The sequence below is a fragment of the Somniosus microcephalus genome, unplaced genomic scaffold, assembly GCF_052327205.1.
Source record: "Somniosus microcephalus isolate GS21.2 unplaced genomic scaffold, FLI_Smic_1.0 unresolved_chr2, whole genome shotgun sequence".
NCBI classification, from domain to species: domain Eukaryota; kingdom Metazoa; phylum Chordata; class Chondrichthyes; order Squaliformes; family Somniosidae; genus Somniosus; species Somniosus microcephalus.
This window is the reverse complement of record NW_028225180.1, coordinates 80,410,456-80,424,091: the sequence shown is the minus strand read 5'-3', so window position 1 is coordinate 80,424,091 and position 13,636 is coordinate 80,410,456. Positions and strand designations below refer to the sequence as shown.

The 13,636-nt window shown below is 55.8% G+C and overlaps 1 protein-coding gene across 1 annotated transcript in view; it reads left to right on the top strand.

Annotated features, from left to right (window-relative positions):
- The first annotated feature begins 757 nt into the window (after positions 1-757).
- LOC147092879 (potassium channel subfamily K member 2-like) overlaps positions 758-13,636 on the top strand; it is a 43,394-nt gene continuing 30,515 nt past the window's right edge. The window contains 2 exon segments of the mRNA XM_085976162.1: positions 758-3,613; positions 4,666-4,783. Coding sequence (XP_085832288.1) covers positions 3,425-3,613; positions 4,666-4,783 — 307 coding nt within the window. The 5' untranslated portion in view covers positions 758-3,424.

Sequence of the window (13,636 nt, the reverse complement as noted above, 5' to 3'; positions counted from 1 at the left end):
CGGCGCTCTCTCACTACTGCCCCTCCGACAGTGCGGCGCTCCCTGAGTACCGCCCCTCCGACAGTGCGGCGCTCCCTGAGTACCGCCCCTCCGACAGTGCGGCGCTCCCTGAGTACCGCCCCTCCGACAGTGCGGCGTTCCCTCAGTACCGCCCCTCCGACAGTGCGGCGCTCCCTCAGTACTGCCCCTCCGACAGTGCGGCACTCCCTCAGTACTGGGGGGTGGGGGGGACCCTTCAGCCCCTCTATTTGGGCTGGGCTGGCCTTGAATCGCCCCTCAACCTCAATCAGTAGCACAGGCTTTGCTTGCTTACACACTGCCCCGCCCCCTCTCCAGTCCCACACACACAATTGCCTCAGCCCTGTTGCCAGAGAATGAAGTCAGTTCGCAGAGGGAGTGTTTCAGATAAAGCCAATTTAATTAGTTTTGAACGAAAGGCTCGGCGAGGCAAAGGGCTGCAGGAAGTCTTGCTTGAGCGGTGGCCCTGAGCCACATCACAGACCTCAAGAATACAAACCAGGATAAAAAGGCAGGCGTTAATGAAAACCTGAATTCCCCCATGAACGACGGGGTTTGATGTATTGCAGCACAGAATGACTTCATGCCGAGCACTTAGAAGAGTCAGTGCCGTCCGAAAGCAGGCTGAGCGAGTTCCACAGCCGCAACTAGACTGGTTCTTAATCCGTACGGCGTGATTGAGAAGCACTTTATCACTTTTCCCTTCCTCCCAAAGGATTATTTTCTACGGTAAGTTTGCTCCCCCGTGAATCCTCCCTCTCTTTCTGGCTGGGCTGGCTCGGGGTGAACGGGAGAGGCGGGGGGACAGCTGTCACCAGTCATTTCCCGAGTGTGCGGGTGTGGTGTGGGGTCGCTCGCTGCTTGTCTCCTGACTCGTGTCACAGCCTCTCTCCCCCCGCCCCGAATAGCAGACCCCTTTCACAATGAGAGTCTCTGCCCTCGGTGGGTGCAGGGTGTCTGAAGGTCCCGGCGGCTGGCGCTCTTTGCACATTTACCCTCCCCTACCCGGCTGTCCGAGTGTCTGTGTGTGTCTGTGTCTCTGTCTGCCCGTCTGTGTCTGTGTGTCTGTCTGTGTGTGCGTGTATGAGTGTCTGTGTGTGTGTGTATGAGTGCCTGTGTGTGTGTGTGTGTGTCTTTTGCCTGTCTGTCTGTCTGTGTGTCTTTTTGTCTGTGTGTCTTTTTGTCTGTGTGTCTTTTTGTCTGTGTCTTTTTGTCTGTGTGTCTTTTTGTCTGTGTCTTTTTGTCTGTGTGTCTTTTTGTCTGTGTGTCTGTCTGTGTCTGTGTGTGTGTGTCTGTCTCTCTGTGTGTGTGTGTCTTTCTGTCTGTGTGTGTCTGTCTGTCTGTCTGTGTGTCTGTTAGACACAGACAGACACACTTTCTGTCTTTCTGTGTGTCTGTCTGTCTGTCTGTGTGTATTTTCTCCTTTTTTCTCTAAGGGAGGCGGGCCTAGGTGGCTATTCATCTGTGGAAGCTATCACAGTCTTGTCCGATCCCGTTCCCTCCCAATACACCCGCGCACTATCCAGCGATTGGCTGCTCTGTTTTGTCCCTCCCACACCCCAGCCCTGCCCCTCCCCCTCCCCCTCCCTAGCCCAGGGACGCCGAAGCCAATCGCAGGGGCCGTGCGCCGCACCAGTCTGAAACCAGTGTACTCGGCAGAGGCCGGGGATTGGGAATGGGGGCTTCCTGGTCCATTAGCCTCAGTGCCACGAGGGCAGTGCCCAGGCCCACCAGCGTTATCTGCAGGCAGTTCGATCCATTGATCCCAGCCGGCCTTTACTACCAACTCCCTCTCCGCCACGAACCATTCCCGGGGTGGAGCCCCACCTGCCAATCATCGCTGTGCTTCATTTATCCTTTTATAGTTTTCCAGTTTTATTTATGGAGCTGCCGGATTTATGCAAATCTGAACTCCGAGATCTTCAGACCAACAACTGGGCCCCACACCCATTCGCCGCTCACCACATCCGCAATGGGTGGTTAACCCTTGTGTCACTGCCGACTGTACCAGGGGCCATGACCGTCAGTGAGCCGCCTTTCCGGTTACCTTCCCTCCCTCACCCTCACTGGGCCAAAGCCTGGGTGAAGGCCCAAAGCCTGGGTGAAGGCCCAAAGCCTGGGTGAAGGGCCAAGGCCTGGGTGAAAGGCCAAGGCCTGGGTGAAGGGCCAAGGCCTGGGTGAAGGCCCAAAGCCTGGGTGAAGGGCCAAGGCCTGGGTGAAGGGCCAAGGCCTGGGTGAAGGGCCAAAGCCTGGGTGAAGGGCCATGGCCTGGGTGAAGGGCCAAGGCCTGGGTGAAGGGCCAAGGCCTGGGTGAAGGGCCAAAGCCTGGGTGAAGGGCCATGGCCTGGGTGAAGGGCCAAGGCCTGGGTGAAGGGCCATGGCCTGGGTGAAGGGCCAAGGCCTGGGTGAAGGGCCATGGCCTGGGTGAAGGGCCATGGCCTGGGTGAAGGGCCAAGGCCTGGGTGAAGGGCCAAGGCCTGGGTGAAGGGCCAAGGCCTGGGTGAAGGGCCATGGCCTGGGTGAAGGGCCAAGGCCTGGGTGAAGGGCCAAAGCCTGGGTGAAGGGCCAAAGCCTGGGTGAAGGGCCAAGGCCTGGGTGAAGGCCCAAAGCCTGGGTGAAGGGCCAAGGCCTGGGAGAAGGCCCAAAGCCTGGGAGAAGGCCCATAGCCTGGGAGAAGGCCCAAAGCCTGGGAGAAGGCCCGAAGCTCATAGTGCAGGACACCATGAAGGTTGAAAAGAGTCGGGTAGAAGATGAGGTGAAAGGAAAAGTATTAGGAGACGCTGAACTGGGGCTAGAGGTTGTTGGAGGAAAGAGGAGAGTGAGGAGTCTCACAGTTCCGAGACCTTAAAGTTCTGGAAAATAGGGCCCACCTCTGGTGTAAGATTCAGGGACACTTCTACGAGTAGCAGCTACCGTGTTGTGCTCACCGGCCCAAGTGGCCATTCTTCACGAGCCTGTACCATGTGCTTGTCGGCTATCCATGAGGGGTATCACAACCCTTCTCCCCACATGGCAGGGATCTTTGGACAGCGAGGGACCTGGCTGGTCTCTCCCCTGCTCCCTAGTGGAGTGGGGCGGGGGCGGGGTGTTTGCGGGGTGGAATATTGTAGCCCTCCCTACAGTGGCTGAGATCAGTTAATTCAGCGCAGAGCCTTGGGGGTGGGAGAAGGAGGGGAACAGGTTAAAACCTGGCCTTTGAGGCTCAGGACCCACCGTCCCCCCCGGGGCGGTGCCGAGGGAGGGGGGAGGTTGTGTAACCGTTTCTAATTGGCCTCCGCTGCCCTTTCCTCTCTTTCGCTCAGTGAGAGGGTCGGAGGTCGAGCAGCCCCCCCAGGGCGAGCCGACCCAAGTCTCCTACTCGTCCGTGGCTTCCGACTGGGAGGAGGCCCCGTCTCGAGCCAGCGTCATGAAGAAGAAGACGGTGCTGGCCATCCTGGTCGTGGTCCTCACCTACCTGGTGGTCGGCGCCACGGTGTTCCAGCTGCTGGAGCAGCCCTTCGAGAGCTTGCAGCAGACGGCCATCGCCGAGGCCAGGAGGAACTTCCTGGACGAGCATCGGTGCGTGGACTCGCTGCGACTGGACCAGCTGATGGAGGTGAGGTTAGGGGTGGGGGGAGGAGAGAGGGAGGGGCAGGCCTTGGTGGGGTGAGGGTGGGGGGAGGATGTGCTATGCTGGCAGGGTTGGGTTCTAACTCAAGGCTACGATCTCCGTGAGTTCTTAAGGGTATGATCTCCGTGAGTTGTATCTCAAGGCTACAATCTCCATGAGTTCTACTTCAAGGGTACGATCTCCGTGAGTTCTACCTCAAGGGTACGATCTCCGTGAGTTCTACTTCAAGGGTATGATCTCCATGAGTTCTACCTCAAGGGTACGATCTCCTTTGGGTTCTACCTCAAGGCTACAATCTCCGTGAGTTCTACCTCAAGGCTACAATCTCCGTGAGTTCTACCTCAAGGCTACGATCTCCGTGAGTTCTACCTCAAGGCTACGATCTCCGTGAGTTCTACCTCAAGGCTACGATCTCCATGAGTTCTACCTCAAGGCTACGATCTCCGTGAGTTCTACCTCAAGGCTACAATCTCCGTGAGTTCTACCTCAAGGCTACGATCTCCGTGAGTTCTACCTCAAGGCTACGATCTCCGTGAGTTCTACCTCAAGGCTACGATCTCCATGAGTTCTACCTCAAGGCTACGATCTCCGTGAGTTATGCCTCAAGGCTACGATCTCCGTGAGTTATGCCTCAAGGCTACGATCTCCGTGAGTTATGCCTCAAGGCTACGATCTCCGTGAGTTATGCCTCAAGGCTACGATCTCCGTGAGTTCTGCCTCAAGGCAACGATCTCCGTGAGTTCTACCTCAAGGCTACGATCTCCTTTGGGTTCTACTTCAAGGCTACGATCTCCGTGAGTTCTACCTCAAGGCTACGATCTCCGTGAGTTATGCCTCAAGGCTACGATCTCCGTGGGGTTCTGGGCCAGACGTAACACCGACCCCGTAGGCTGCTGCCTCAGGTTGTTTGGTTGCTCGCGGACAGGCAAGGGCGGGCAGACTGCGCGGGGCGCTGGGCTGACCGTGCTGATGTAACGCGTCTCTCGCACGCGGCGTGCCGGCCAGCTCTGACCCGCGTTCTCTCCTCTTCGTCTCAGCAAATGATGCTGGCCATGGAGGCGGGAGTGGATCCAGTCAGCAACTCCTCCAACCTCACCACCAACTGGGACCTGGGCAGCTCATTCTTCTTCGCCGGGACCGTCATCACCACGATCGGTATGCAACCTTCGCTGCATCTAGCTCATCGTGCCGACGCAGCCACAGGCGCTTCACCCATCAAGGCAGCTCACACCCGAGTCACCCACTCTCCCGCTCACTCCCCGCACCCTTTAATATCCCACCCAGTCTAATCCCACTCTCCCGCTCACTCCCCGCACCCTTTAATATCCCACCCAGTCTAATCCCACTCTCCCGCTCACTCCCCGCACCCTTTAATATCCCACCCAGTCTAATCCCACTCTCCCCCTCACTCCTCATACCCTTTAATATCCCACCCAGTCTAATCCCACTCTCCCCCTCACTCCCCGTACCCTTTAATATCCCACCCAGTCTAATCCCACTCTCCCCCTCACTCGCCGCACCCTTTAATATCCCACCCAGTCTAATCCCACTCTCCCGCTCACTCCCCGTACCCTTTAATATCCCACCCAGTCTAATCCCACTCTCCCGCTCACTCCCCGTACCCTTTAATATCCCACCCAGTCTAATCCCACTCTCCCGCTCACTCCCCGTACCCTTTACTATCCCACCCAGTCTAATCCCACTCTTCCGCTCACTCCCCGTACCCTTTAATATCCCACCCAGTCTAATCCCACTCTCCCGCTCACTCCCCGTGCCCTTTAATATCCCACCCAGTCGAATCCCACTCTCCCCCTCACACCCCGCACCCTTTAATATCCCACCCAGTCTAATCCCACTCTCCCCCTCACTCCACGTACCCTTTAATATTCCACCCAGTCTAATCCCACTCTCCCGCTCACTCCCCGTGCCATTTAATATCCCACCCAGTCGAATCCCACTCTCCCCCTCACTCCCCGTACCCTTTAATATCCCACCCAGTCAAATCCCACTCTCCCGCTCACTCCCCGCACCCTTTAATGTCCCACCCAGTCTAATCCCACTCTCCCCCTCACTCCCCGCACCCATTAATATCCCACCCAGTCTAATCCCACTCTCCCACTCACTCCCCACACCCCTTAATATGCCACCCAGTCTAATCCCACTCTCCCGCTCACTCCCCGCACCCTTTAATATCCCACCCAGTCTAATCCCACTCTCCCGCTCACTCCCCGCACCGTTTAATATGCCACCCAGTCTAATCCCACTCTCCCGCTCACTCCCCGTACCCTTTAATATCCCACCAAGTCTAATCACGCTCTCCCTCTCACTCCCCGCACCCTTTAATATCCCACCCAGTCTAATCCCACTCTCCCGCTCATTCCCCGCACCCTTTAATATCCCACCCAGTCTAATCCCACTCTCCCACTCACTCCCCGCAACCTTTAATATCCCACCCAGTCTAATCCAAGTCTCCCTCTCACTCCCCGCACCCTTTAATATCCCACCCAGTCTAATCCCACTCTCCCCCTCACTCCCCGCACCCTTTAATATCCCACCCAGTCTAATCTCACTCCCCGCACCCTTTAATGTCCCACCCAGTCTAATCCCACTCTCCCCCTCACTCCCCGCACCCTTTAATATCCCACCCAGTCTAATCCCACTCTCCCACTCACTCCCCACACCCCTTAATATGCCACCCAGTCTAATCCCACTCTCCCGCTCACTCCCCGCACCCTTTAATATCCCACCCAGTCTAATCTCACTCCCCGCACCCTTTAATGTCCCACCCAGTCTAATCCCACTCTCCCCCTCACTCCCCGCACCCTTTAATATCCCACCCAGTCTAATCCCACTCTCCCACTCACTCCCCACACCCCTTAATATGCCACCCAGTCTAATCCCACTCTCCCGCTCACTCCCCGCACCCTTTAATATCCCACCCAGTCTAATCCCACTCTCCCGCTCACTCCCCGCACCGTTTAATATCCCACCCAGTCTAATCCCACTCTCCCGCTCACAACCCGCACCCTTTAATATCCCACCCAGTCTAATCCCACTCTCCCCCTCACTCCCCCTACCCTTTAATATCCCACCCAGTCTAATCCCACTCTCCCGCTCACTCCCCCTACCCTTTAATATCCCACCCAGTCTAATCCCACTCTCCCGCTCACAACCCGCACCCTTTAATATCCCACCCAGTCTAATCCCACTCTCCCCCTCACTCCCCCTACCCTTTAATATCCCACCCAGTCTAATCCCACTCTCCCGCTCACTCCCCCTACCCTTTAATATCCCACCCAGTCTAATCCCACTCTCCCCCTCACTCCCCGCACCCTTTAATATCCCACCCAGTCTAATCCCACTCTCCCGCTCTCTCCCCGCACCCTTTAATATCCCACCCAGTCTAATCCCACTCTCCCGCTCACTCCCCGCACCCTTTAATATCCGACCCAGTCTAATCCCACTGTCCACCTCACTCCCCGTACCCTTTAATATGCCACCCAGTCTAATCCCACTCTCCTGCTCATTCCCCGTAGCCTTTAATATCCCACCCAGTCTAATCCCATCTCCCGCTCACTCCCTGCATCCTTTAATATCCCACCCAGTCTAATCCCACTCTCCGGCTCACTCCCCGCACCCTTTAATATCCCACCCAGTCTAATCCCACTCTCCCCCTCACTCCCCGCTCCCTTTAATATCCCACCCAGTCTAATCCCACTCTCCCGCTCACTCCCCGTACCCTTTAATATCCCACCCAGTCGAATCCCACTCTCCCGCTCACTCCTCGTACCCTTTAATATCCCACCCAGTCTAATCCCACTCTCCCGCTCACTCCCCGTACCCTTTAATATCCCACCCAGTATAATCCCACTCTCCCACTCACTCCCCGCACCCTTTAATATCCCACCCAGTCTAATCCCACTCTCCCCCTCACTCCCCGTACCCTTTAATATCCCACCCAGTCTAATCCCACTCTCCCGCTCACTCCTCGTACCCTTTAATATCCCACCCAGTCTAATCCCACTCTCCCGCTCACTCCTCGTACCCTTTAATATCCCACCCAGTCTAATCCCACTCTCCTGCTCATTCCCCGTACCCTTTAATATCCCACCCAGTCTAATCTCACTCCCCGCACCCTTTAATATCCCACCCAGTCTAATCTCACTCCCCGTACCCTTTAATATCCCACCCAGTCTAATCCCACTCTTCCGCTCATTCCCCGCACCCTTTAATATCCCACCCAGTCTAATCCCACTCTCCCGCTCACTCCCCGCACCCTTTAATATCCCACCCAGTCTAATCCAACTCTGCCCCTCACTCCCCGCACCCTTTAATATCCCACCCAGTCTAATCCCACTCTCCACCTCACTCCCCGCACCCTTTAATATCCCACCCAGTCTAATCCCACTCTCCCCCTCACTCCCCGTACCCTTTAATATCCCACCCAGTCTAATCCCACTCTCCTGCTCACTCCCCGCACCCTTTAATATCCCACCCAGTCTAATCCCACTCTCCCCCTCACTCCCCGTACCCTTTAATATCCCAACCAGTCTCATCACACTCTCCCCCTCACTCCCCATACCTTTAATATCCCACCCAGTCTAATGCCATCTCCCGCTCACTCCCTGCACCCTTTAATATCCCACCCAGTCTAATCCCACTCTCCGGCTCACTCCCCGCACCTTTTAATATCCCACCAAGTCTAATCCCACTCTCCCCCTCACTCCCCGCACCCTTTAATATCCCACCCAGTCTAATCCCACTCTCCCCCTCACTCCCCGTACCCTTTAATATCACCCCCAGTCTAATCCCACTCTCCCGCTCACTCCCCGCACCCTTTAATATCCCACCCAGTCTAATCCCACTCTCCCGCTCACTCCCCGCACCCTTTAATATCCCACCCAGTCTAATCCCACTCTCCCCCTCACTCCTTAATATGCCACCCAGTCTAATCCCACTCTCCTGCTCACTCCCCGCACCCTTTAATACCCCACCCAGTCTAATCCCACTCTCCCGCTCACTCCCCGCACCCTTTAATATCCCACCCAGTCTAATCCCACTCTCCCGCTCACTCCCCGCACCGTTTAATATCCCACCCAGTCTAATCCAACTCTCCCGCTCACTCCCCGCACCCTTTAATATCCCACCCAGTCTAATCCCACTCTCCCGCTCACTCCCCGCACCCTTTAATATCCCACCCAGTCTAATCCCACTCTCCCGCTCACTCCCCGCACCGTTTAATATCCCACCCAGTCTAATCCAACTCTCCCGCTCACTCCCCGCACCCTTTAATATTCCACCAAGTCTAATCCCGCTCTCCCTCTCACTCCCCGCACCCTTTAATATCCCACCCTGTCTAATCCCACTCTCCCACTCACTTCCCGTACCCTTTAATATCCCACCCAGTCTAATCCCACTCTCCCGCTCATTCCCCGCACCCTTTAATATCCCACCCAGTCTAATCCCACTCTCCCACTCACTCCCCGCACCCTTTAATATCCCACCCAGTCTAATCCCACACTCCCCCTCACTCCCCGCACCCTTTAATATCCCACCCAGTCTAATCTCACTCCCCGCACACTTTAATATCCCACCCAGTCTAATCCCACTCTCCCGCTCACAACCCGCACCCTTTAATATCCCACCCAGTCTAATCCCACTCTCCCGCTCACTCCCGCTACCCTTTAATATCCCACCCAGTCTAATCCCACTCTCCCCCTCACTCCCCGCACCCTTTAATATTCCACCCAGTCTAATCCCACTCTCCCGCTCACTCCCCACACCCTTTAATATCCCACCCAGTCTAATCCCATTCTCCCGCTCACTCCCCGCACCCTTTAATATCCTCCCCCAGTCTAATCCCACTCTCCCCCTCACTCCCCATACCCTTTAATATCCGACCCAGTCTAATCCCACTCTCCTGCTCATTCCCCGTAGCCTTTAATATCCCACCCAGTCTAATCCCACTCTCCTGCTCATTCCCCGTAGCCTTTAATATCCCACCCAGTCTAATCCCATCTCCCGCTCACTCCCTGCATCCTTTAATATCCCACCCAGTCTAATCCCACTCTCCGGCTCACTCCCCGCACCCTTTAATATCCCACCCAGTCTAATCCCACTCTCCCCCTCACTCCCCGCTCCCATTAATATCCCACCCAGTCTAATCCCACTCTCCCGCTCACTCCCCGTACCCTTTAATATCCCACCCAGTCTAATCCCACTCTCCCGCTCACTCCTCGTACCCTTTAATATCCCACCCAGTCTAATCCCACTCTCCCGCTCACTCCCCGTACCCTTTAATATCCCACCCAGTATAATCCCACTCTCCCACTCACTCCCCGCACCCTTTAATATCCCACCCAGTCTAATCCCACTCTCCCGCTCACTCCCCGTACCCTTCAATATCACACCCAGTCTAATCCCACTCACTCCTCGTACCCTTTAATATCCCACCCAGTCTAATCCCACTCTCCCGCTCACTCCTCGTACCCTTTAATATCCCACCCAGTCTAATCCCACTCTCCTGCTCATTCCCCGTACCCTTTAATATCCCACCCAGTCTAATCTCACTCCCCGCACCCTTTAATATCCCACCCAGTCTATTCTCACTCCCCGTACCCTTTAATATCCCACCCAGTCTAATCCCACTCTTCCGCTCATTCCCCGCACCCTTTAATATCCCACCCAGTCTAATCCCACTCTCCCCCTCACTCCCCGTACCCTTTAATATCCCACCCAGTCTAATCCCACTCTCCTACTCATTCCCCGTACCCTTTAATATCCCAACCAGTCTCATCACACTCTCCCCCTCACTCCCCATACCTTTAATATCCCACCCAGTCTAATGCCATCTCCCGCTCGCTCCCTGCACCCTTTAATATCCCACCCAGTCTAATCCCACTCTCCGGCTCACTCCCCGCACCTTTTAATATCCCACCAAGTCTAATCCCACTCTCCCCCTCACTCCCCGCACCCTTTAATATCCCACCCAGTCTAATCCCACTCTCCCCCTCACTCCCCGTACCCTTTAATATCACCCCCAGTCTAATCCCACTCTCCCGCTCACTCCCCGCACCCTTTAATATCCCACCCAGTCTAATCCCACTCTCCCCCTCCCCGCACCCTTTAATATCCCACCCAGTCTAATCCCACTCTCCCGCTCACTCCCCGCACCGTTTAATATCCCACCCAGTCTAATCCCACTCTCCCGCTCACTCGCCACACCCTTTAATATCCCACCCAGCCTAATCCCACTCTCCCGCTCACTCCCCCTACCCTTTAATATCCCACCCAGTCTAATCCCACTCTCCACCTCACTCCCCGTACCCTTTAATATCCCACCCAGTCTAATCCCACTCTCCCCCTCACTCCCCGTACCCTTTAATATCCCACCCAGTCTAATCTCACTCCCCGCACCCTTTAATATCCCGCCCAGTCTAATCCCACTCGCCCGCTCTCTCCCCGCACCCTTTAATAGCCCACCCAGTCTAATCCCACTCTCCCGCTCACTCCCCGCACCCTTTAATAGCCCACCCAGTCTAATCCCACTCTCCCGCTCACTCCCCGTACCCTTTAATATCCCACCCAGTCTAATCCCACTCTCCCCCTCGCTCCCCGTACCCTTTAATATCCCACCCAGTCTAATCCCACTCTCCCCCTCGCTCCCCGTACCCTTTAATATCCCACCCAGTCTAATCCCACTCTCCCCCTCCCTCCCCGTACCCTTTAATATCCCCCCCCAGTCTAATCCCACTCTCCCCCTCACTCCCCATACCCTTTAATATCCCACCCAGTCTAATCCCACTCTCCCGCTCACTCCTCGTACACTTTAATATCCCACCCAGTCTAATCCCACTCTCCCCCTCACAGCCCGTACCCTTTAATATCCCACCCAGTCTAATCCCACTGTCCCGCTCACTCCTCGTACCCTTTAATATCCCACTCAGTCTAATCCCACTCTCCCCCTCACAGCCCGTACCCTTTAATATTCCACCCATTCTAATCCCACTCTCCTGCTCATTCCCCGTACCCTTTAATATCCCACCCAGTCTAATCTCACTCCCCGCACCCTTTAATATCCCACCCAGTCTAATCCCACTCTCCCCCTCACTCCCCATACGCTTTAATATCCGACCCAGTCTCATCACACTCTCCCCCTCACTCGCGATACCTTTAATATCCCACCCAGGCTAATCCCACTCTCCCGCTCATTTCCCGTACCCTTTAATATCCCACTCAGTCTAATCCCACTCTCCTACTCATTCCCCGTACCCTTTAATATCCGACCCAGTCTCATCACACTCTCCCCCTCACTCGCGATACCTTTAATATCCCACCCAGGCTAATCCCACTCTCCCGCTCACTCCCTGCACCCTTTAATATCCCACCCAGTCTAATCCCACTCTCCGGCTCACTCCCCGCACCTTTTAATATCCCACCAAGTCTAATCCCACTCTCCCCCTCACTCCCCACAGCCTTTAATATACCACCCAGTCTAATCCCACTCTCCCCCTCACTCCCCGTACCCTTTAATATCCCACCCAGTCTAATCCCACGCTCCCACTCAGTCCCCGCACCCTTTAATATCCCACCCAGCCTAATCCCACTCTCCCCCTCACTCCCCGTACCCATTAATATCCCACCCAGTCTAATCCCACTCTCCCGCTCACTCCCCGCACCCTTTAATATCCCACCCAGTCTAATCCCACTCTCCCCCTCACTCCTTAATATGCCACCCAGTCGAATCCCACTCTCCCGCTTACTCCCCGCACCCTTTAATACCCCACCCAGTCTAATCCCACTCTCCCGCTCACTCCCCGCACCCTTTAATATCCCACCCAGTCTAATCCCACTCTCCCGCTCACTCCCCGCACCGTTTAATATCCCACCCAGTCTAATCCAACTCTCCCGCTCACTCCCCGCACCCTTTAATATCCCACCCAGTCTAATCCCACTCTCCCACTCAGTCCCCGCACCCTTTAATATCCCACCCAGCCTAATCCCACTCTCCCCCTCACTCCCCGTACCCATTAATATCCCACCAGTCTAATCCCACTCTCCCGCTCACTCCCCGCACCCTTTAATATCCCACCCAGTCTAATCCCACTCTCCCCCTCACTCCTTAATATGCCACCCAGTCTAATCCCACTCTCCCGCTCACTCCCCGCACCCTTTAATACCCCACCCAGTCTAATCCCACTCTCCCGCTCACTCCCCGCACCCTTTAATATCCCACCCAGTCTAATCCCAATCTCCCGCTCACTCCCTGCACCGTTTAATATCCCACCCAGTCTAATCCAACTCTCCCGCTCACTCCCCGCACCCTTTAATATCCCACCCAGTCTAATCCCACTCTCCCGCTCACTCCCCGCACCCTTTAATATCCCACCCAGTCTAATCCCACTCTCCCGCTCACTCCCCGCACCGTTTAATATCCCACCCAGTCTAATCCAACTCTCCCGCTCACTCCCCGCTCCCTTTAATATCCCACCAAGTCTAATCCCGCTCTCCCTCTCACTCCCCGCACCCTTTAATATCCCACCCAGTCTAATCCCACTCTCCCGCTCATTCCCCGCACCCTTTAATATCCCACCCAGTCTAATCCCACTCTCCCACTCACTCCCCGCACCCTTTAATATCCCACCCAGTCTAATCCCACTCTCCCCCTCACTCCCCGCACCCTTTAATATCCCACCCAGTCTAATCTCACTCCCCGCACACTTTAATATCCCACCCAGTCTAATCCCACTCTCCCGCTCACAACCCGCACCCTTTAATATCCCACCCAGTCTAATCCCACTCTCCCGCTCACTCCCCCTACCCTTTAATATCCCACCCAGTCTAATCCCACTCTCCCCCTCACTCCCCGCACCCTTTAATATCCCACCCAGTCTAATCCCATTCTCCCGCTCACTCCCCGCACCCTTTAATATCCTCCCCCAGTCTAATCCCACTCTCCCCCTCACTCCCCGCACCCTTTAATATCCGACCCAGTCTAATCCCACTCTC